The sequence below is a fragment of the Esox lucius genome, chromosome 11 (genome assembly GCF_011004845.1).
Source record: "Esox lucius isolate fEsoLuc1 chromosome 11, fEsoLuc1.pri, whole genome shotgun sequence".
In the NCBI taxonomy this organism is placed as follows: Eukaryota; Metazoa; Chordata; class Actinopteri; order Esociformes; family Esocidae; genus Esox; species Esox lucius.
The window spans coordinates 45,663,245-45,686,316 of record NC_047579.1 but is presented as its reverse complement, the minus strand read 5'-3'; the positions used below and the strand labels follow the sequence as shown (position 1 = coordinate 45,686,316).

Sequence of the window (23,072 nt, the reverse complement as noted above, 5' to 3'; positions counted from 1 at the left end):
GGATAAGTGAAAAGGTAACCGGATGAACTGATAAACAAAAGATCCACATAGCCTTACACCGAGAGGAGCTTTTAGACAAATACAAAACAGTGTTTAGGCTACAAAAAGGCGTAATTTCAAACACTAGTGTATAGGTCCACACTCGTAGTTTAAGCAAATGCATCGTTTGTCCATGAATATGCTATGGAAAAACCGAGAGGAGTTTTTGGAAAAAATTATCCTTTTAACCATGTGAATAGGCAAACACTGTTTGTCTTTGCGGATCTCTCCCCGGGGGTTCTAGAGGGGTTAACAAGTTGATTTCAACACCAGTGCATAGGACCAGTCTCCTTGTTTAAGCATACGCATACTTATTCTATAGGTGACATGAATAAGGTAATGAATAACTGAGAGGAGTTTTTGGAAAAATACAACTTCAGTTTCGCTTAGTGAATACGATATTATCATATGTGTATTATTAACATGATATCAATATTTCTTTATTTTTTTTATATCATGGTTATCGTCAATACTGGTATATTGCGACACCCCTACTAGAGACATGGACCACGTGGTGTGTCAAAATAAACTGTTTGGTATATGAAGAAGATGAGGAATAATAATAAAATGACAAAGAAAATAAAGAAGAAGAACAACGTGGCACTGGTTAGCTCAGCAATGGCAAATGCTCTGTTAAACCAAGGAAGACACCATAATTAAGAATATAACAACAAAGAACTGTCCAACACACAGCTCCGGAAAAAAAATTAAGAGACCACTGCACCTGCCTCAAAAACTGGATGAACCAAAACCAAAATATTACCAAAAATAGTTCTGGAAATACTTATTGGGGACAGATTAGACAAATACTAGCATGTACCAGAGTAATGGCAAGAGAGAAGTGCGGAGAACATAAAGGAACTGGCATACCAAGTAATCTGTGAAATAATAAGGCAGGGGCGTTATGCTTTAGGCATGTAGGGCCGCCACTGGCCTGTCTGAAGTGTACAGAAACATCTTGTCAGCTCATATCTAACCAAATGCTTCAAAAAGCTTTGGATGGCAGTTCACCTTGTAGTAAGACAAAAGCCCAAATTATACTGATGCCTGACAAATAGTACTGTATGTTTAATAATGTTTTATCCTTCAGGTTTTGGGGCTGTCGCTGGGCAATACGGACTTTCAGCTCCCTCCAAAGATTTTCTATTGGGTTCAGGTCTGGAGACTGGCTAGGCCACTCCAGGACCTTGAGATGCTTCTTACAGAGTCACTCCTTAATTGCCCTGGCTGTGTGTTTCGGGTCGTTATCATGTTGGAAGACCCAGCCACGACCCATCTTCAATGCTCTTCCTGAGGGAAGGAGGTTGTTGGCCAAGATCTTGCGGTACAAGACCCCATCCATCCTGCCCTCAATATGGTCATCTTGTCCCCTTTGCAGAAAAGTATCCCCAAAGAATGATGTTTCCACCTCCATGCTTCACGGTTGGGATGGTGTTCTTGGGGTTGTACTCATCCCTCTTCTTCCTCCAAATACGGCGAGTGGAGTTTAGACCAAAAAGCTCTATTTTTGTCTCATCAGACCACATGACCTTCTCCCATTCCTCCTCTGGATCATCCAGATGGTCATTGGCAAACTTCAGATGGGCCTGGACATGCGCTGGCTTGAGCAGGGGGACCTTGCGTGCGCTGCAGGATTTTAATCCATGACGGCTTAGTGTGTTACTAATGGTTTTCTTTGAGACTGTGGTCCCAGCTCTCTTCAGGTCATTGACCAGGTCCTGCCGTGTAGTTCTGGGCTGATCCCTCACCTTCCTCTTGATCATTGATGCCCCACGAGGTGAGATCTTGCATGGAGCCCCAGACCGAGGGAGATTGACCGTCATCTTGGACTTCTTCCATTTTCTAATAATTGTGCCAACAGTTGTTGCCTTCTAACCAAGTTGCTTGCCTATTGTCCTGTAGCCCATCCCAGCCTAGTGCAGGTCTACAATTATATCCCTGATGTCTTTACACAGCTCTCTGGTCTTGGCCATTGTGGAGAGGTTGGAGTCTGTTTGATTGAGTGTGTGGACAGGTGTCTTTTATATAGGTAATGAGTTCAAACAGGTGCAGTTAATACAGGTAATGAGTGGAGAACAGGAGGGCTTCTTATAGAAAAACTAATAGGTCTGTGAGTGCCGGAATTCTTACTGGTTGGTAGTTGATCAAATACTTATGTCAAATACTAATTAATTATTAATTATTATTATCCGCGACCCGGCCCCGGATGAAGCGGAAGAAGAAGAAGATGTATGTATGTATGTATGTATTTAAAAATTATACAATGTGATTTTCTGGATTTTTGTTTTAAATTCCGTCTCTCACAAATGTACCTATGATAAAAATTACAGACCTTTACATGCTTTGTAAGTAGGAAAACCTGCAAAATCAGCAGTGTATCATATACTTGTTCTCCCCACTGTATTTAGAGAAGTAACAGAGGTCATGTACCTTCAGTAGGTAACTGAAGATGTCTTCTTCACTGGTGACATAGTCTGGCGAGGGCACGCCCACCCTGTTGACCACTGTGTACACAGCCTCTTCATAGATAAGGTCCAACTGAAAGAAAACAGGCCCAGGTGAATGCCTCAACCGCAGCCCTAGGAACACTTGTCCACGTTCAGTGGAATAGGAGAGCTGGTACATGTTGCTGTCAATGGAATTATGTGACTTTACTGTAGGTAACAATGGGAAAGGTTTTAGGAATGGCATATCTAGCTACAACCGCGTGAATATAGAGGCAAACTGGGTACAAGATACTGAGTTCCAGCTGGGGAGCTACACCGCACATGAGAAAAAAGACCATTGAAAAGTCAAATACATAGGAATTAAGAGTCTTCTACTCTTGGGATTCCAGCCTACCTCTCTTCTGCTGCACCTCTCTGGGACAAACAGCTGGTCTACGTGTTCTGGTGGTGGTGGGGCTGTGCCACTCTCTCTTTTGCACTGCGGAGACAGATAACATCAGAGTCACACTATCCCCAAGGAGCTCCATCATCATGACTGCTTCAATAAGGCTTGGAAAGGGCTTGTGAGGTTCAGTCACAGAGGGCTTTTATCGACGAACAAACCATTTCACTTTCAATCATGGTACACAATAACTCAGGCGAAAACTGCGTCATTGATTTTCTTTTTATTCTCCTTTCACCACTTTATTACCAGAAGAGCATAAAAATCAAGTGCTATCAGATCAACATGTTGATAGGGCCTCTTCAGCCCCTGGTTTGTATAAAGCATCGTCTTGAGACAGCCTGCCATGTTCCAGACGGACTTGAAATGTCTCAACCTTGTCCATCTGTTCCCACGCGTCATAACCTACTAGATGGCATAGTGGGGAAGAGAGTGCTCAGAATGTTCTTACTACCCAAGACCTTTCGGCTATGGTCTCCATTTAACACTCACCAATGGATTTTCATTTCAAGGGATTTCCTGGCTGAATAAATTGAAGGAGAGTTTACCTCTGCCTGTGCAGCCAGCAGCAGTTTCTCTTGTTTCTGGAGGATGCCATTCATACGGTCAAAGAACTCTCCATTCCCTTCAGACAGCCTGTGAAACATATATAAGAATAACACTGTCAATTCAATTCCCATTCTGCACAGATAGAAGCGAAGCTGTCTCAAAGGGTCCATATAGAGAAATTCTTTCTTATACGACAGAGTGAAAAACATGTACTTCTATAACATAGTCCGAGTAAATGTATGTTAGCATTATTAGGCCTGTTTTCCTTTGGGAAAGATTGAAGGACACCTAATACTGAGCTGTCAATCACAATCAGCAACAGTCAATCCTGAACAAATTGTTTCATGTTTTGTGTGTCTGGGGAATTTGCAGTAGCCTAAAACCTGTGTAAATAAGCAGCAGATTGGTGAGAAACAGGATATTTTAGGTGAATCAATCAATAAGAAGCATCTAATTGCACTATGCTTGGGAGGTATTTGATTCCCCTTGAGAAATAAAAGAATATGATGCTAAACAAACACTCAAAGCCACCCTACAGTGTCTGTAATAAGAGTATCAATCTAGTCGAGAAGAGGCGATTTCCAGGGAAGATACAAGACATTTGCTGCTCTCTGAGCGGGTGAACTCCTAGACTCCAGTCACTTGCTAATTTCATAGCCCCAGTCGCCATGGTGATGGAGGCATATTCGTAGCAGAGGGATTCACTGGCACAGCGGAATACCTTGGGAAAAACCCCCTCTCGCCCTCCCCTCCCTGCTTTACCTGCCCTTCCTCCCTCCCTTGAATAGAGGAGTGTTCTGGAATGAGTCGTGTGGCAGAGCACCAGGAGCAACAATGCAGACCCGACACCTCTTTGTACCCCGCCAGACCCATCCCCCACACGTCAGTCTCCCAGCCCAGACCTCCTGTTTCATTATACAGATAAAGGACAGAGGGGCTGTCCACATGGCCCATCTCAGTCACGTCCTTTATTAATGCTGCCTGTCACATCACAGCGGGCCTGTGGCAGCCTGGCGGCAGCCGACACAGCACCCAATGATCCCAGAACGCATTGCCTCCCCCCATCTGAGTCAGTGTCTCCAGGAAGCAGGAGGTAGGGGATGGCAACACCCCAAAGGAACTGATGGAGACTAATGGGGCCCACGCTGGGAGGGCTGGTTAGGTCTCTCCAAAGGCGTCTGCAATGCAACGATGACTGATTTATTTGTGGCCAGGGTACGTTTATTGCGGGTTGAGAATTATAGAGGAATGATGATGTCTGTCTGTCTTCATAAAAGAAGCTTGACAGGACAGTGCTAACTGAAAATACAAAACAGGTCCAGAAAGGATGGACGAAAGAAAACGAGTGTATCAAATAAATCATAAGAAATACTGAGCAATAGTGTACAGTGGATATATAAAGTCTACACACCCCTGTTAAAATGCCAGGTATTGTGATGTAAAATAACTTTTTCCACTTTTTATGTGAACAATTCAATTGAAACACAAACTGAAATCTTTGAGGGGGAAACATTTTAAATAAAAAGCTTACAATAACCTGGTTGCACAAAGAAAAACATCCAAGCCTGGCTGAAGTTTGCAAAAACAAACATCAAGTCCCCCAAAAGCACGTGGGAAAATGTGTTATAGTCTGATGAAATCAAGGTTGATTTAATTCCAAAAGGTATGTTTGGCGCAAAAACTGCACATCACACAAAGAACACCATACCCACAGTGAAGCATGGTGGTGGCAGCATCATGCTTTGGGGCAGTTTTTCATCAGCTGGGACCAGGGCCTTAGTCAGGGTGGAGGGAATTATGAACAGTTCCAAATACCAGGCAATTTTGGCACAAAACCTTCAGGCGTCCATTAGAAAGCTGAAGATGAAGCGGAAGTAAACCTTTCAGCACGACAACGACCGAAAGCACACATCCAAATCCACAAAAGCATGGCTTCACCAGAAGATGATTATCGTTTTGGAATGGCCCTACCAGAGCCCAGAGCTGAATCCAATTGAACATCTGTGGGGTGATCTGAAGAGGACTGTGCACAGGAGATGTCCTCGCAATGTGACAGATTTGGAGCGCTTTTGCAAAGAAGAGTGTGCAAATATTGCCATGTAAGGATGTGCCATGCTAATAGACTCCAACCCAAAAAGACTGAGTGCTGTAATAAAATCAAAAGGTGCTTCAACAAAGTATTAGTTTGAGGGTGTGCACACCAGGTTATTGTGAGTTTATTATTATATATTTTCCCCCTCAAAGATTTCAGTTAGTTTTTCAATTTAATTGTTAACCTTATAGGTCACATTAAAGGTGGACCATATCTGACATGATTTATCTTTGTCTCAATCACAAGAACCTGGCATTTTAACAGGGGTGTGTAGACTTTTTATATCCACTTTTTTGTATGCAACACCAAAAAGCATCATATTACGGTGTCTGTCATGTTAGAATAGAAACTTGCTGCCGACTGGCAAACTTGTATCCATTTAAGGAGAAGAAAATGCTGTCTGTTGCTTACCTGGCAACCCTGGCAGGTTAAAATGAAAGCACCAAAACAAATCTGCGCTTCTCTGGGTAACAAGGTGAGCAGATGTCAACAACAGAAAAAGATTCGGAAGCAAGAAACAAATCTGTGTTTCAACTTTCTTGAAGTAAAGAGTTGAGTGGATGCTGACAGGAGAGACGGATTCGGGAGTCTGAAACAAAATAAATCTGTGCAACAACTGTTCCTATGACCGAGTTGTGAGGATGCTGACAGCAGAGACAGACTCAGAAGTCAGGAACAAGACAAGTCTTTTCTCTATGTTCACCTTCAATTATACAGGCACATATATTTTAAGACAGGATATAGGGCAGACGAGCAGTTAAATAATGTTGTGTGAGGGGCAAACTGAAATTAGCAAACAACCACATTGCTACTTTTCTGTTATTCATTTTAAAACTATATATTATTATTATTTATTTTATTGGAATAAAATAAATCTGAAATGTGAATGAGCAGATACATTATAAGAAGATATTGGATTAACCAGTTTATTATCATTAACTAAATTAATTGAACAATACTTAGATTAATTGTATTTATTTGGGTAAAATCTACGTGAAACATAATAATCTGTCTGATATTAAAGCAATGACAAACAGTTTTTTTTTGTTATCTGTCACAGTTTACCATGTTGTGTAAAAACTAATAAACAAAATGTGTGATGAGGACAATTATTTTTCTCATTTCGTCTTCTTAGTGTGCTACTTGTACACTGTAGGGATGGTGTGTGTTGAGCAAGGGCAGTGTGGGCAGATGGGTAACCGCTTCTTTCAAGTGGCCCTTCAATACATAGCTCATCTAGCACAGTTTCTGACAATCCATGTGCTTATTTGATAAGATTCTGTTTTTGTTTTAGGAGTGGGGGAGTTGATGGAGCATGAGAGGAGGTCTGCTTCCAAGTTTTCCATCCCTAGACTAAACTTGAGCTGGAAGTCACAACAACAACATCAGGCGTTTTCGGGAAAACTGAAACACATCATAAACATTTAACTTCCCCCTTACGCAAGAATGCTTGTGGATGTGCACAGCTGTAGTCTAAGCGTGGTGGCTACCAGTCATCGTTAATAGGGAGGAAAAGATTATAGATTTTGATGGTACGATTATGGTCTGAGGAATATTCACTGTTTCACGATTATTATTCAATAATTTATGTCAAAACACTAGGGATGTAGCCTACTGTATAAAATCTTCATTCTTTAATTAGAGGTTTTATTGTATATCATTTCTCTGATGGCTTTTGTTTTTAACAGTTGATTCCTTTCGAAACAGAAATCATACAGTTACGAAAAATACAGTGCAAAATAAATAATAATAAAACCAAGGTGTTACGCTGCTATATTATTGTGCTGGGGGATATGAGGAATGCACTACTAACTTTTCTCAGTCTCCTCCAGTTTTAAATGTTAGGAGGAGATGATGTCCTGGTCCACACCTGCGGATTACCTGGTTTGGGGGGCCTGTTGCTGTCCCTGTCCTTGTCCATCTGGTCATACTTCCGACCTAGTCTAAAATCAAATAGACTCTGGATTTAGCCAAGAGAAATGTATTTATTATTCCAATTGGACTCTTAATATCTCACCAAGCACAGCCAGAAGAGGACTGGTCACCCCTCTGAGCCTGGGTCCTCTCTAGGTTTCTTCCTAAAATTCGACCTTCTTAGGGAGTTTTTCCTAGCCACTGAAATTCAACACTACTGTTGTTTGCTCCTTGGGGTTTAATGCCGGGTGTCTCTGTAAAGCACTTTGTGACAACTGCTGTTGTAAAAAGGGCTTTATAAATACATTTGATTGATTGATTGATTAACAAAAGGTCTATATCTCTTTGGAATTAAATATAAGCAACCTCTGTAAACATTAATGTCACTATTTCAAAACAAAACCAAAGCTGCAGGACTCTTGATCAACAAGCCCATATTAATAAATCGTTTTGTATTTAGTATTTGTGTATTATGTCACATTGTTATCTAATTCCCTTCCAACTCAATGTTTCATTAGGTAGCTTACCACTAAACTAATTATTTTTGTAACTAATTTAAGTTATTACTTGTATTACCTTTACTTGGGCGTGTAAAGAAGAATGGTGATCTCGAAGATGTTGTATCAGATTTGAAGTGTTGGACCCTTAAGCTGTGACTTTTTTCTGAACGTTTTGCATATAGGATATACATCGTCTAGAACAACCCCATTCTTTAAGTATCCAAAATGCTCCCAAACTGGCGACTTCAGGTGGATACAGAGCATCAACGATTGGTCCCTCAGCCATTGTTTTGTTAATTTTGCATATCTAGGTAGTGTCCCTCAAACACAAATGTTGATCTCGTGACAGCATGTTATAGTATAAGTTGGTGTAACTTCGTTTTCGTTCTGCAGTCTGCAGGTTGTTTTAAATCGTGGTTAATCGTGAAATCGCTGCATCCCTAGTCGGTAACACTTTATTTGGATAGTCAATCTGTAGTTGCTTTACAGAATAATAATAACATTTAAATTAACTTTCTAATAACATTAACCCCAACCTGAAAACCTCATCTTACCCTTTCCATAACCCTTACACTAACAGTTATTCTAAACCTAACCCTAATATTAACCATAACAAGCATTTACTTAGTTTTAAATATTTTGTTATTAGTATAAATATATGTAGCGCATCTACAGATGGTAACTTTGACTCTCCAAATAATGTGTAACCCATCTGACTCATGTACAACCCAATATGGGTGATGGTGAGCATGGTACTAGAGTGCTAGATGCTGCATTTCTTACTGTAGTAGAAACTGTAAACTTGTCCTAACTGTAAAAGTGAGAATGTCATCACCGATTGCAGCGCATTTTGATGCACACACACACACACACACACACACACACAGGCACACACACACAGACACACATCCTGGACAACGCCTCATACAGCTCCGGAAAAAATTAAGAGACCACTGCACCTTTTTCTTTCCTTTCCAAAAAAGTTGAAAAAGAAAGTTTTGAGTGAGGAACAAAAGCATTCAATTTGCAGTGGTCTCTTAATTTTAACCCTTCTGTTCCTCACTCAAATCCTTCCTTTTCAACTTTTTGGAAAGGAAAGAAAAAGGTGTAGTGGTCTCTTAATTTTAACCCTTCTGTTCCTCACTCAAAACCTTCCTTTTCGACTTTTTTGGAAAGGAAAGAAAAAGGTGCAGCGGTCTCTTCATTTTTTCCGGAGCTGTAATCCCACCTAGACAACAGTCCAATTTCATGTTGCTAGGAAACAGCTTTTTCCAATACAGCCTTTACATTATAATTTTTATTTATTTCACTTGGTGCTTTGTTATCTGAGAGGTAAATTGACGAAACATGCAAATAGACCATGAGACTGAAAGGAACACATACTGTACAAATCCATACAAACATTAAGTCATATGCGCACACTAAAATAAGACAAAGTATAAAAACACTTTTCTTTCTCAGTATCTTTCTAACAAAGATTTTCCTATTCATACATTTATTCTACATTCAGCATTATCCGAGAATAATCTACATTCAGTGAAGAACAACTGACTTCTCACCTTGCCCGCTCAGGGATTCGATCAGAAAATGCCATGCTTAAGTTTAACCATTTAATAGAACATGCACAGCATCATTTGTACAGCTCTTGGCGTTAGGTTCTGCTCCTCGTGTGTCTCTCACTGCCATCACATGATCGACACTACTAACGATATCAACATCATAAAATCATTAATAGTAATCACCAAAGGCAATGAGCAAAGTACACAGTACTGATCCCTCCCCCGTTAAAAGAGCACAGGTCCAAACAGGTGGAGACAGGGGTGGTGGGTGGGTTCGCACCTGCCTGTGTAGTAGAGCAGCACACATCAGACTGAATAACCTGACAATTAAATAGTCAGTATGAGGTCTGAAATTGTGATAGGAGCAATCCCAGGCGTCAGCTGATATGTCGCTGACCAATCACCACTCAGGATTACTGTCTGAACTGGCTATATGCTCTTTTACTGGTCGTTTGCTACATACTTTATACAGTCAATTAAATGTTAGAGATTTAAAATCTAAGCATTTGAATCATTTGGAATAAAGTATTTCCGTTATGGCAGAGTAATGATGAGTTGTGATTTAGACAATGATAGGAAAGTCATAGTGATTAAAGAATGCAATAAGCCTCAGAAAATTTCTCTATATTATTTAATAATCTCCAGTCCATGATTGTAGTTTCACTCACCATGATCTATAATACTTTCCATGTTTGTTGTGTTTTTGCATAATTAACATTAAATGACTATGTTCCATTCCTGTACAATAAATAACAACTCCTGACAAAGAAAACTGCTTAAAATATTATTGACACAAGAGTCTGTACCATCGGATGTCACGGTCAATTACATGCTAGACCATCTACACTGGGCAGGACACTAATGCTTCAACCCTGCCTGATTTGCATCGGCCTCATTAATCAGCTTTGGCGTTGATCAGAGGTGTAGGCTCTCTACCTCTCTGTCGCTAATGATGGAGAGACGTCAGTGCGACTAATGATGAGCCGCTGAGCTGTCTGCCCAGTCACACTTCACTCAGGGCTCACTCTGGCAGTCCTCATAGGGATATGCCTGCCTGGCAGAGGAAGTGCCTCTCTCTCCTCCCTCAATCCCCCTCTCTCATCCCTAAATCTCTCTCTCGTCCCTCAATGTCTCTCCCCTCCTTACATCGCTCCCTTCCCTCCATCTCTCTCTCCCCACTCTCAATCTCTCTTTCCTCCCTAAATCACTCTTCCCCCCCCCCATCTCTTGCCTCCCCCCCGAGCTTTCTCTCTCCTCCTCCATCTCTCTTTCCTCCCTGTACTATCCAAGAGTGTGTTCATTTAGACACATGAGGGTGACACAGGGGCCACGGCTAACTGTATTCTCATCGTGTGACGATGGGTTGACATCACCTTTTCACATCCAACGAATCTGCCGTAGCTGGCCGGATTCACTGTGGATCTATATTTTTTACTTGCTATTTAATTCTGCATGTCTAATACCGTGCACATGTTGAAGAATAACAGATGGATTTATACATGACAAAGGTTCTGCTCAAAAACATCGTAATGTGTTTTTCTCCTGAGCAAATCAAAACGAGTGCCATCATTAAAAGTGTATATATCCTAGACGCAGGCTGTAACAAACAGATGTCGTTGGGTTGCTATAGAAACCTCAAGGTTCGCATACCCATTACTTTTAGCTTTGACATTCATCTGAAGAGGAATCAAAACAGAAGACTTGCGCCCAAAGATCACTGGAAAAACAAATTATTTATTTACCTGCACTTGTGTATTCTGCAATACTACAGAACAATTGTTCATCAAAAAATCGTAGTCTGGAGTTAATCAATAAAACTTATTTTGTCATTGGATCAACTGTGTTAATTTATTTTTGCAAAAGGTTATGAAAAGCATCATGTATAGATAAACTATGAATGTTAGAGCATTTAAGTATTTATAGGTGTTGTTCTTTAAAAAGGAATTATCCCAATTCACTGACTGCATTTTGTAATGGTTGATGATTGATCGAGGTGTTGGAGAAACAGCTCCTATCTCTGGAGTAGATGAGGGCCATAGAAAACACATGGGACTTTTATGCTCACTAGCATTAGACTAGGCAAGGGATATTCAAATCTGGCCCTCAAAGCCCGTTCCAATCCATATTTTCATTGCAACCCTCTAATTAGGGACTTATTCAGACTTAAGACACCAGGTGGGTCCAATTAATGATGAGGTAAAACAGAAAATCAGCAGGCTCCGGCCCTCATAGGGTAAGATTTGAATACCCCTGGACTAGGCTTTCTTCACACATACTGCAAAAGGAACCTTTACTTACCTCACCAGATGGACATTTATTATCATCAGCTAATGCACACAATTCCAAGCCTTGGATGAGAAGACATGCAATACACTTCCATGGGTATGCTGAATGCAACTAAAACAAATGCTACTATCTAGGTCAACAACAAACTAATGGGATGGTGATTTTTAAAATAACTACCCTATATGGTTCTATTTTTGTAGGTCACAAAATATTTGGATGGTTTTATAATAAGGCAGGATGGTTCTGTTATTTAATGTGGTCTTTCCTACAAATACCTCGGGGGTCACACCCTGGCATGGCAGGCTGCCTGTTGCTATTGCCCTCCCCTGTTTTCCTGATCACTTGTCCCTATTTAAGTTCCTCCTTACGATGAGGAAGCAGGAGACATGCGCAGGGAGAACAGAAGACATTAAAAGAACCAGAACTTAACAAAACAAACACCAGTGTTCCTCAACCCTCTCCTGGAGCCTCTTAGGCCGTTCCATGTATTAGATGTTTCCCAGACCTAGCACACCTGAATCACCTTCTTAACTAATTATCAAGCCCTTGGCTGCTTGATTTAGGTGAGCCAGATCAGGGCTACATCTAATATATGGCACGGCCGGGGGAGGCCCCAGGAGAGGGTTGGGAACCACTGCACTAGACAATTAGACGAGACAGAACACAACGCTACATATGGCCAGAGGCGTTGCTAGGATCACCAAACATTCGGGGCTGACCCAAATGGCCCTGATCAAAAATTTACATACCCTTGAATGTTTGGCCTTGTTACACAAGGAGACACACACAGGTACAAATTTAAGGTGAATTTCCCACACCTGTGGCTTTTTAAATTGCTATTAGTGTTTGTGTATAAATAGTCAATGAGTTTGTTAGCTCTAATGTGGAAGCATTGAGTAGGTTAGATACTGAACCATGGGGAGCAGAAAATAACTGTCAAAAGACCTGCGTACCAAGGTAATGGAACTTTATAAAGATGGAAAAGGATATCAAATTATATCCAAAGCCTTGCAAATGCCAGTCAGTACTGTTCAATCACTTAAGAAGTGGAAAATATGAGGATCTCTTGATGCCAAACCAAGTTCAGGTAGACCAAGAAAGATTTCAGCCAAAACTGTCAGAAGAAGTATTCGGGATACCAAGAAAAACCCACAGGAAACTTCAGGAGAAATACAGGCTGCTCTGGAAAAAGATGGTGTGGTTGTTTCAAGGAGCGCAATATGACGATTATTGAACAAAAATAAGCTGCATGGTTGAGCTGCTGGAAAGAAACATTTACTGCACCAATGCCACAAATAGCCCTGGTTACAATATGCCCGACAACACCTTGACACACCTCACAGCTTCTGGCACACTGTAATTTGGAGTGACGAAACCAAAATAGAACTTTATGCTCACAACCATAAGCGCAATGTATGGAGAGGGGTCAACAAGGCCTATAGTGAACAGAATACCATCCCCACAGCGAAGCATGGTGGTGGCTCACTGATGTTTTGGGGGTGCGGGAGCTCTAAAGGCACGAGGAATCTTGTGAAAATTGATGGCAAGATGAATGGAGCATGTTATCAGAAAATACTGGCAGATAATTTGAATTCTTCTGCACAAAAACTGTGACCCTAAGCATAAGGCCAAGTTGAACCTCCAGTGGTTACAGCAGAAAAAAGTGCAGGTTCTGGAGTGGTCATCACAGTCTCTTGACCTTAATATCATTGAGCCACCTCAAATGTCTGGTTCGTGCAAGACGACCAAAGACTCTGAATGACCTGGAGGCATTTTGCCAAGACAAATGGGCAGCTATACCACGTGCAAGAATTTGGGGCCTCATAGATAACTATTACAAAAGACTGCACGCTGTCATTGATGCTAACAGGGGCACTACACAGTATTATGAACTAAGGGTATGCAGACTTTTGAACAGGGGTCAGTTCATAATTTTTCTTTGTTGCCATGTTTTGTTTTACGATGACCTACAGTTGAATGTGAATCCCATGAGAAATAAAAGATGTGTTTTGCCTGCTCACTTGTGTTTTCTTTACAAATGGAACATATATTATCAATTCTCCAAGGGTATGCAAACTTCTGAGCACAAGTGTATAGATGTCTGTGATGTATTATACATACAGTAATTTTTTCAGCATCAGTATTTTTCTCCCCTAAACATTATTACAAACTTTGGATAGAGTGGATCATGCAGCTTTGCAATTTATTCCAGGAGTAAACTTCAGAACAAATCGTTTTCTTTTATATGTTTTGGCTTGCTGGGTCTCCCTGAGGAATACTCTGTAACTCAGATTTATCTAGGGTGAGAATGTATGCAGGGCTTCCGCGGTAGCTTCTGACTGCTGGATTTGAGGAGTTGTTGGAGATCGAAAAAAGTATTATTGGAAGTTGCTGAAGCTTTGTTGAAGGGTGGTCATATGAGTGCAAAATTGGGCCATCTGCATAGAGTTGGATACGAGTCACCAGGGACAACTTCGACATTATCGATGTACACAGAAAATGAAACGGGCCCAAGAACTGAACTCTGAGGAATACCCAGTGACTGACAGGGTCAAACACTTTGGCTAGGTCAATAAAACGAGATGCACAGTGCTGCTTATAATCCATATGATGTAATTTAGGACCATGAGTGTTGCTGAGGTACACCCATTGCCAGCTCTAAAATCTGACTGCATTGCAGAGGGGATACGATGGGATGCAACATTTTGAATTATCTGTTTGTTTACCAGACTGTCAAAGACTTAGATAGGCATCGAGATCGGTCTGTCACTGTTCGGGTTGAGCTTAACACCCCCTCGAAGAGGGAAATGACAGCAGCGGCTTTCCAATTTAATGGGATTGCGAAAAATTGTAGTGAGAGGTTGAATAGGCAGGTGATGGGGACAGCAATGACTGAGGCTGATGGCTTTAAAAAAAAAGGATCCAGATCATCCAGACCATCACATTTGGATCTAAATGTTGGAGCTTGTTTATCATCAGCTCTCCTAAAATCCATTCGGAGTTGCTGCGATGGGACAACGTTGTAGATACAATTGGGAAAGGGAGAATAAGAGATAATATTAAAATTAATACTAATAGATATAAGAGACAGTCAAGGCATTAAGATGGTACTTTAGCTATCTTAGATTGGGTTCGAGCAGTCGATCTGTAACTAAAAGGTTGCTAGATTGAAACATTGAGCTGGCAAGGTGAAAAATGTGTTAACTTGAATTACTCCCAGCTTATTGCTTCCTTCAGAATAAAAGAGTGGACAGAAACAGGGTTGTCCAGTGGGCTGGGCTGCTCCCTCCAGAACACATGTAATGCTGCAGCATAAGGCCTACAGCTCCTTAAGGAAAATCTATCTTCTGTATCTTTCTCCACGTTCCTGTCCAATATACCCTTGGCTCTCAAACCTCTCTTGGGGACCCCCAGCTGTTCCATGAATTAGATGTATTCCAGAGATCACACAGATTAATCAACTTCTCAGCTAATTATGAATCCCTTCACTGCTTCATTCAGGTGAGATAGTTTAAAACAAAATGATGAGATAGCTGAGGGTCTTTTTTGAAAGAAACTTTATAAACAGAAAGGGTGCTTCAGTTTTTGAAATCCAGTAGTGGCTGGGAAACCCCCGCAGCCACGAGCTGCATAGCAAAAAACAGACTAGGCCTATTTATACACTCACCTAAAGGATTATTAAGAACACCATACTAATACTGTGTTTGACCCCCTTTAGCCTTCAGAACTGCCTTAATTCTACGTGGCATTGATTCAACAAAGTGCTGAAAGCATTCTTTAGAAATGTTGGCCCATATTGATAGGATAGCATCTTGCAGTTGATGGAGATTTGTGGGATGCACATCCAGGGCACGAAGCTCCCGTTCCACCACATCCCAAAGATGCTCTATTGGATTGAGATCTGGTGACTGTGGGGGCCATTTCAGTACAGAGAACTCATTGTCATGTTCAAGAAACCAATTTGAAAGGATTCGAGCTTTGTGACATGGTGCATTATCCTGCTGGAAGTAGCCAGCAGAGGATGGGTACATGGTGGTCATAAAGGGATGGACATGGTCAGAAACAATGCTCAGGTAGGCCGTGGCATTTAAACGATGCCCAATTGGCACTAAGGGGCCTAAAGTGTGCCAAGAAAACATCCCCCACACCATTACACCACCACCACCAGCCTGCACAGTGGTAACAAGGCATGAAGGATCCATGTTCTCATTCTGTTTACGTCAAATTCTGACTCTACCATCTGAATGTCTCAACAGAAATCGAGACTCATCAGACCAGGCAACATTCTTCCAGTCTTCAACTGTCCAATTTTGGTGCAAATTGTAGCCCGTGCAAATTGTAGCCTCTTTTTCCTATTTGTAGTGGAGATGAGTGGTACCCGGTGGGGTCTTCTGCTGTTGTAGCCCATCCGCCTCAAGGTTGTGCGTGTTGTGGCTTCACAAATGCTTTGCTGCATACCTCGGTTGTAACAAGTGGTTATTTCAGTCAAAGTTGCTCTTCTATCAGCTTGAATCAGTCAGCCAATTCTCCTCTGACCTCTAGCATCAACAAGACATTTTCGCCCACAGGACTGCCGCATACTGGATGTTTTTCTATTTTCACACCATTCTTTGTAAACCCTAGAAATGGTTGTGCGTGAAAATCCCAGTAACTGAGCAGATTGTGAAATACTCAGACCGGCCCATCTGGCACCAACAACCATGCCACGCTCAAAATTGCTTAAATCACCTTTCTTTCCCATTCTGACATTCAGTTTGGAGTTCAGGAGATTGTCTTGACCAGGACCACACCCCTAAATGCATTGAAGCAACTGCCATGTGATTGGTTGATTAGATAATTGCATTAATGAGAAATTTAACAGGTGTTCCTAATAATCCTTTAGGTGAATGTATAAGTACCATAGTTGGATAGGAGGATTTTGGAAAGAGAGGTTCTCAGTGTTTTTTTTCAAATGATATAAATGTGTCTAAAACTTAAAGATATTTTAGTGAAAATGACTAAAACGAGACAAAATCAAAACACGGGTGCCAAAATAAACAGTGCTCGATATCACTGCCTGGGTACAGGCTGTCCTTGGTGTTGAACAACGATCAATAGGCTATATTCTGCTGATGCAATTATGCTTTTGCAGTTTAAACTTTTTAAAATGTCTCTCTTTTAAATTATTCAATATGTATTGTTAAAGGTAGACAGCCATCAGTCTATTGACGTAAGAGGCAGTGGTATAAGCTAGCTAATAGATGAAGATACATTTTGAGGGGTTTTGGGGGAGGGGCCTCGAGGTCCGACCTCACGGGGAGGCCTCTGCAATGTCCAGGCTGCCACTGAACAAGGCTGTATAATACTGTATAACAAGGACCAAAAACATTCGTCAAAATAAAACTGATCTTCTCTTTAGGTGTTCAGATAGGATCCCAAAGATTCAGGACCAACAAATGCACAGGTTAGGGCATAGGACAAAGCTGTGGAGCAGTGCCCACTTTAATGCCTGACACATCATAGAGGTGTCAGGGCATATGCCATGCAGCTTAGCCCTGGAGTAATATAGTCTTATTAGATGTAAGATCTTAAATTGTAAGTCTCTAGTGTTGAGTGAGCAGGTATGAAAGCTATCCTCATAATCTGAAAGGTATTTCAGACAGAGCCACGGCCTTCCCATTTTGCTATGAAAGACACAGGAGGGGGCTTGACTAATTATGGGATATAATTTGCTTGATGTTGGGAACCTTTTAAAAAACCCTATCAAACATAGAGTGCCTAGCATTTTCAAACGTGGGACAGTATTTGCGTACATAGTCTGGAAAAACAGATGGGACTGATATCCATAACATGCTGAATGACCACGTTGTAGAAACATACTCAGTAACAGCCTCACACGTGCGGTGACTCAAGTGACACATAGCTACATGTCATGTACACACACACACACACACACACACACACACACACACAGTGAAATACAGTGCCATACTGCCAAACACCATCATGCTGGATATTGCATATATAACAACCTCTGGAGTGCTCAATCAACAGGCCAGGCTTACTGCAAATGTGTGCCGCACCAAACCCCTTCTCCAAACTGACTCTGAATCTGATTTGGTTCGTAAGTTGATTTCCATGATGTATAATGCTGATACCTGTTTATTCAATATTCTTTTTGGAAATCACTTGTAGATTCTATCCCATGAGAAAAAGTGTTTATCATTATTATCACTGTGTGTGATTATAACTTCCATTGATTTTGTGTGCCACTCAGACTCACCCGTGAGGTAGCGGGTCAGGGCAGTGTGTGAGAGGGCTCCTGCTGGCTGCGGAGGCTGCCGGCTCCCTCCTCCCCCTCAGAGACTGGCTCCTCTGCACCTGCCTCAGCACACTGCTTTTCAGGTCCAGCAGCGTCGTCATGCTCGTTCACTGTCCGCGGCCACAAGGAGAGAAATGCAGGTAAACATCCTCCTGGCAACTTCATGGTGATAAGAAAGAGCAGTTGATAATCGAATAGTGTTCGGTCCATGTCATTGTCCCAGTGTTTTTTTTTTAACCATAGTTGAATGTATCTACCACAGATTATATTGGCTTTAGGAGCTTTTCTTTGGTTGAATATACACAAGGGCATTCCCAGTAATCAGCCCCTTACCTCCCTTTCTTAACTCAATTGTAGTCACCCAAGGCAGAAAGTACATGCCATTTCTGATATCGCATGCTGTTAGATTTGTCATGAACTTTGCTGCTTGGCCACTGTTATGACAAGCGTACCTGCAATAACTCATTAAAGCAATAGTCTCTCAAATCCCCCTCCACTGACCTAATCTACTGTAGCAAAGAGGTTTGCTGCCAAGATAAATAAATACTTTATGAGAAGTATCATCCTTGTGAACGTTTAATTCTTTTCTGACCTTGTTCTTAAGTATTGCCTCTAGTTAAACTGTAATATGATGATAGATTTCTAAAGAAAAAGCCCTTCATTAGTTTCCACCTCACTGGGTATGAGTCATCCTCCAGCCTCCTCCGGGTTGTATAGTGGATGATGCCAGCTGATACATCAACCATATAAAGCAGGGAAAAATAAAATGCAAAAAGTACTAAAATGCTCAAAAGACATGAAATTGCAAGGATACGAGAGAGAGAGAGTTTGATTGATGGAGAAGTTGTTTCAAAGAACAGACAGTCTTTTCATCGGCTGCCAGCTTCTCTTTTTTATGACTTAGAAAGACAGAGTACACTGGCATCTCTGTGTTCTGTTTCTCTCAAACAAGTGAAAGTGACAAATGAAATAATACAGCTAGCTAGGCTACACATTTAAAATATTATACAGGAATTAACATTCCAAAACAGTTGTGCTTTCATTGTACTTTTTTTCTTTAGAATGTCAATACCAAAAACCAAAACTGGTTCTGTTGATGTTCCCAGAACATTTAATTACGTTGTGGGAAAAGTGTAAAAATATTTTTATAATAACACAAAATCTGTCCAGTTTGGTTGGTGATCATACAATTTGTCACAGGGTAGATAAAAACGTCCCCGCCAATAATGCTGAGAAAATATGAAGTGCACTGTAGTTCCCAGAAAATGTAATTATGTTGTGGGAACAGCATTGGGAGATGAATAAAGGTTTTTTGCATTAGGGTGCACAAAACATTTCCTCTAATGCTTGTCATGTCAGAGTTCCCTATCATTCTGTCAGGTTGTGACATTTTTTTACTTGACCAAAATATTGGATGGCCTGAAAATAAACTGTGGGGGGAGGCTTAAAGAAAGAGAGACTGTGATACGTGAGTGTATGAGTGCGTGAACAAGTGCTGTGACTGCGCACGTGTGTGTCTGTGAGTCCCCCAGGTGAGCACCTCATTTCAATTAGATGTGGCTGGCCTCCCAATTGGATGTCACTCCTTCTCAGTAATCATCCCCCAGTGACAAAAATACAGCCAAGTGAATGACAGTCTCTCTCCCAAATCTCTCCCCTCGTCTGTCTCCTCTCTTTCACTTTGTCCCTTTCCCTCTCTGCATCGCTTTCTCTCTGTTCCTCTGTTTCCTCTCTCTTACCTCACCACAGGTTCCTGAGGCTTGCCAGGAACTGACGGCGTTGCTCAACAGAGTTTCTCTCTTGCAAAAAGCCAGTGAACCTCAGCAGCTAAAGGCTCCGTGCGGTTAGGGGATGGGAGGGTCTCTATGGTAACGGCAGAGGGAGGGAAAGGGGTTGGTAAATCCAGGTAAACAGAATTCTACTGAGGCTGGCTGCATAAAAGACTCCTTGACATTATTATATCAGTTTTCCCTCACCAGACGAGCTTGACACACAGCCTCACAAACGAGGCACATGTGAGTCCTGATCCCACCTGGATTCTCACCGTCACAGAACAATATGTCTCATATTCAGTGACGCCAAAGGACAGCATTTGCCCCATCACCAGAGTCCCGGAAAGCTCTAATAACATAAGGTTTGAGATGTCGCCTTGTTTTCAAAGCCAATTGTGATGAATAATTTTTCAAATTAATAATTCATCAATGAATAAGAATCTTCCATTTTGTCTGTAAGCAGTCATTCTTCTGTCGATAACACTGTCATCATACGGTAGATCGATTAATCTAGTAGTGTCTATCAGATGACATCAGGTAGCCTAGATTGCTTCAGTATAGCAGAGTATGCCTTGAGTATGGAAAGATGGTGCCAAGAGTACGCCAAAAGTGTGCAAAGCTTTCATCAAGGCAAAGGGTGTTTCAAAAACCTTCAAAAATCTAAAATGCAAAAAAACTTTTTGGGTTATTTCATGATTCCATAGTTGCCATTTCATAGGCTCTTCCATGCAAGACATTTCCAAGATACTGAATATCTCACCTCATCTCATACAATGATGTGTAGTACTCCCTTCTCAAAACAGTGTTGAGACCAGGGATGGAAATTATCACCCGCCACCAGCCAAATGCGGGTGATTTTGTGTTGTGGCGGGTAAACTGGCTTCACCTACCAGCCACCGTGGCGGGTAAATAAAAATAGCATACTGTTTCACCCAGACATTTTAGAGGCGGCGCACATGAAAAAAAATGTGGCGTTACATCGCAGGCGTTAAGAGGTCCGCTGAGAAAACATCTCAGGAGGAGCCAGTGGACAAAGAGGCGAAAGTCAAAAAACTTTTTTTTAAAGAACGATGGAGAAAAGCAGACAATGGGGAGTCCCGCGATTGGTTAGTTTACGATGAGACAAATCTGATAATGTACTGCTCTGTATGTCGTCAACACGCTTCAGAAGATGCCAAAACTAATAGTTTCAATGAGACTTGAGATTAAATAAACTGCTTAAGTATTGTAGATCTTGTAGTATTAATTTTCACATGCAGTTACATATTGTTGGTTAAAAACAAGAAAGTGGCTGGTAAAAACATTGAGTGGCTGGTAGATTTTGAAATCCACCAGCCACAGTGGCCGGTGGACAAAAAATTGAATTTCCATCCCTGGTTGAGACCAGTGTTTTGCAGGTACTATTTAATGAAGCTGCCAGTTGAGGACCTGTGAGGCATCTGAATCTCAAACTAGACACTTGCTCAGTTGTGCACCGGGGCCTCCCACTCCTCATTCTGTTCTGGTTAGAGCCAGTTTTGCTGTTCTGTGAAGGGAGTAGTACAGAATGTTGTACGAGAGCTTCAGTTTTTCGGCAATTTCTCACATTGTATAACCTTCATTTCTCAGAACAAGAATAGACTGATAACTTTCTGAAGAAAGTTATTTGTTTCTGTTAATATTGAGCCTGTAATCAAACCCACCAAAGATTATGCTGAAGATACTGAACTACTCTAAAGATGGCCAGTTTTATTGCTCCTTCAATCACCACAAAATGTTTCTGCAGTGCCAACATAATTACAAAAGGGTTTTCTAATGATCAATTAGCATTTTAAAATGATAAACTTGGATTAGCAAACACACTGTGCCATGGAACACAGGAGTGATGGTTGCTGATAAAGGGCCTCTGTACGCCTGTGTAGATATTCCAATGAAAATCAGCCATTTCCAACAACAATAGTCATTTACAACATTAACAGTGTCTATCCTATATTTCTGATCAATTTGATGTTATTTTAACCCAAATTTATTTTTCTGTTCATTAAAAAAAATCAAAGTTACCCCAAACCTCTAAACGGGAGTGTATATGGTGACCCTGAGGGGGATATTCCATCCATCTTAGGAACAAAACTTCTTTTCATTTCTTCTGAATTTTCTAAATACATTTGTACATCATATGTGTTATTAGAAAGACAAAAAAAGACTTTTTAATGCAATTAGTGAATACATTACAGCCATGTTTGAGGAGTGCAGACATAAGGTACCTAAAATACTGAGACTCTGAGACTCCCAGCAGATGGTTTCAATTATCTGTTTTGGTGTTACCTGATTATTTGCATGTAGTGTTGTGTATATGGCCGGCTGCATGTGTGGATCCAGTGTTTCCCCTATATTCATTTTAAAGCGTTGGCTCCACTAAGTCCATATAAACTTGTATGCCACGAAAATTGCCTGCGAGGCAGCCCTGGTGCCAAATGCACCCCAGAGATTGTGCAAGCAAGATTGTGTGTGCGTCTTTGTCTGTCTATCAGTGTGTCTCTGTGTGTGAATTAATATCTCTTCGTTTCTCTAATCCAATTGTCTTTTCCCCCCTCTGTTGTTTCATAATGTAATTATGGCTTTGAGATATGCACTAGGAAGTCATTCGTCATATGTCTGTTACCAGATGCTCTAAATAAGATAATACAGAACATTATTAATGCCCCAAAGGGATCTTTGATTGTACCGGACAATACATATACATCACAAATAAATAGAATGATAGAGGTAAATTGTTTTTTCCATCTATTTTGTTGGCCCTTCCCTGCTGAAGTATATAACCAACTCTTAAGTGTTATACACACTCCGCTTCAGGTTGTCTTGGATGCACAAATGACACTAATTAGGATGTTCCCTTGAAATGTCAAGAGTGTTTTTCATTAACAACTGGCAATCAAATAGACAATCAGAAATATATTTCTTAATAAAAATTTCCACATGTTGACCTTTAGCCTTGCCTAAATATACCTGTGTGCCACTGGTCTTTAAAGGAAATACAATACTATTGAAATAAAACCAATGTAATTAAACAAAAACATTTTTTTTTTAAATATGAATCCTTTGTCTGGGTCAAACAAGTCATCACTCAAGCCCACAAACTGAAACATGAATGTCTCATCTATAACCAGGTAGGAAAGGGCTTATTTTATTGAT

The 23,072-nt window shown here is 41.0% G+C and overlaps 1 protein-coding gene across 2 annotated transcripts in view; it reads right to left on the bottom strand.

Annotated features, from left to right (window-relative positions):
• The window catches only part of baiap3 (BAI1 associated protein 3), a 48,255-nt gene that overhangs the window by 20,749 nt on the left and 4,434 nt on the right, over positions 1–23,072 (bottom strand). Inside the window, exons 2-6 of one of the 2 annotated variants that reach the window (XM_020050688.2) lie at positions 19,869–19,992; positions 18,091–18,239; positions 3,477–3,564; positions 2,881–2,964; positions 2,470–2,577 (exon numbers count right to left, since the gene is read on the bottom strand). In XM_020050688.2, coding sequence (XP_019906247.2) covers positions 2,470–2,577; positions 2,881–2,964; positions 3,477–3,564; positions 18,091–18,230 — 420 coding nt within the window. In that variant the 5' untranslated portion in view covers positions 18,231–18,239; positions 19,869–19,992. The remainder of the gene's footprint in view (positions 1–2,469; positions 2,578–2,880; positions 2,965–3,476; positions 3,565–18,090; positions 18,240–19,868; positions 19,993–23,072) is intronic. The other variant, XM_010874900.3, reaches the window with a different exon arrangement.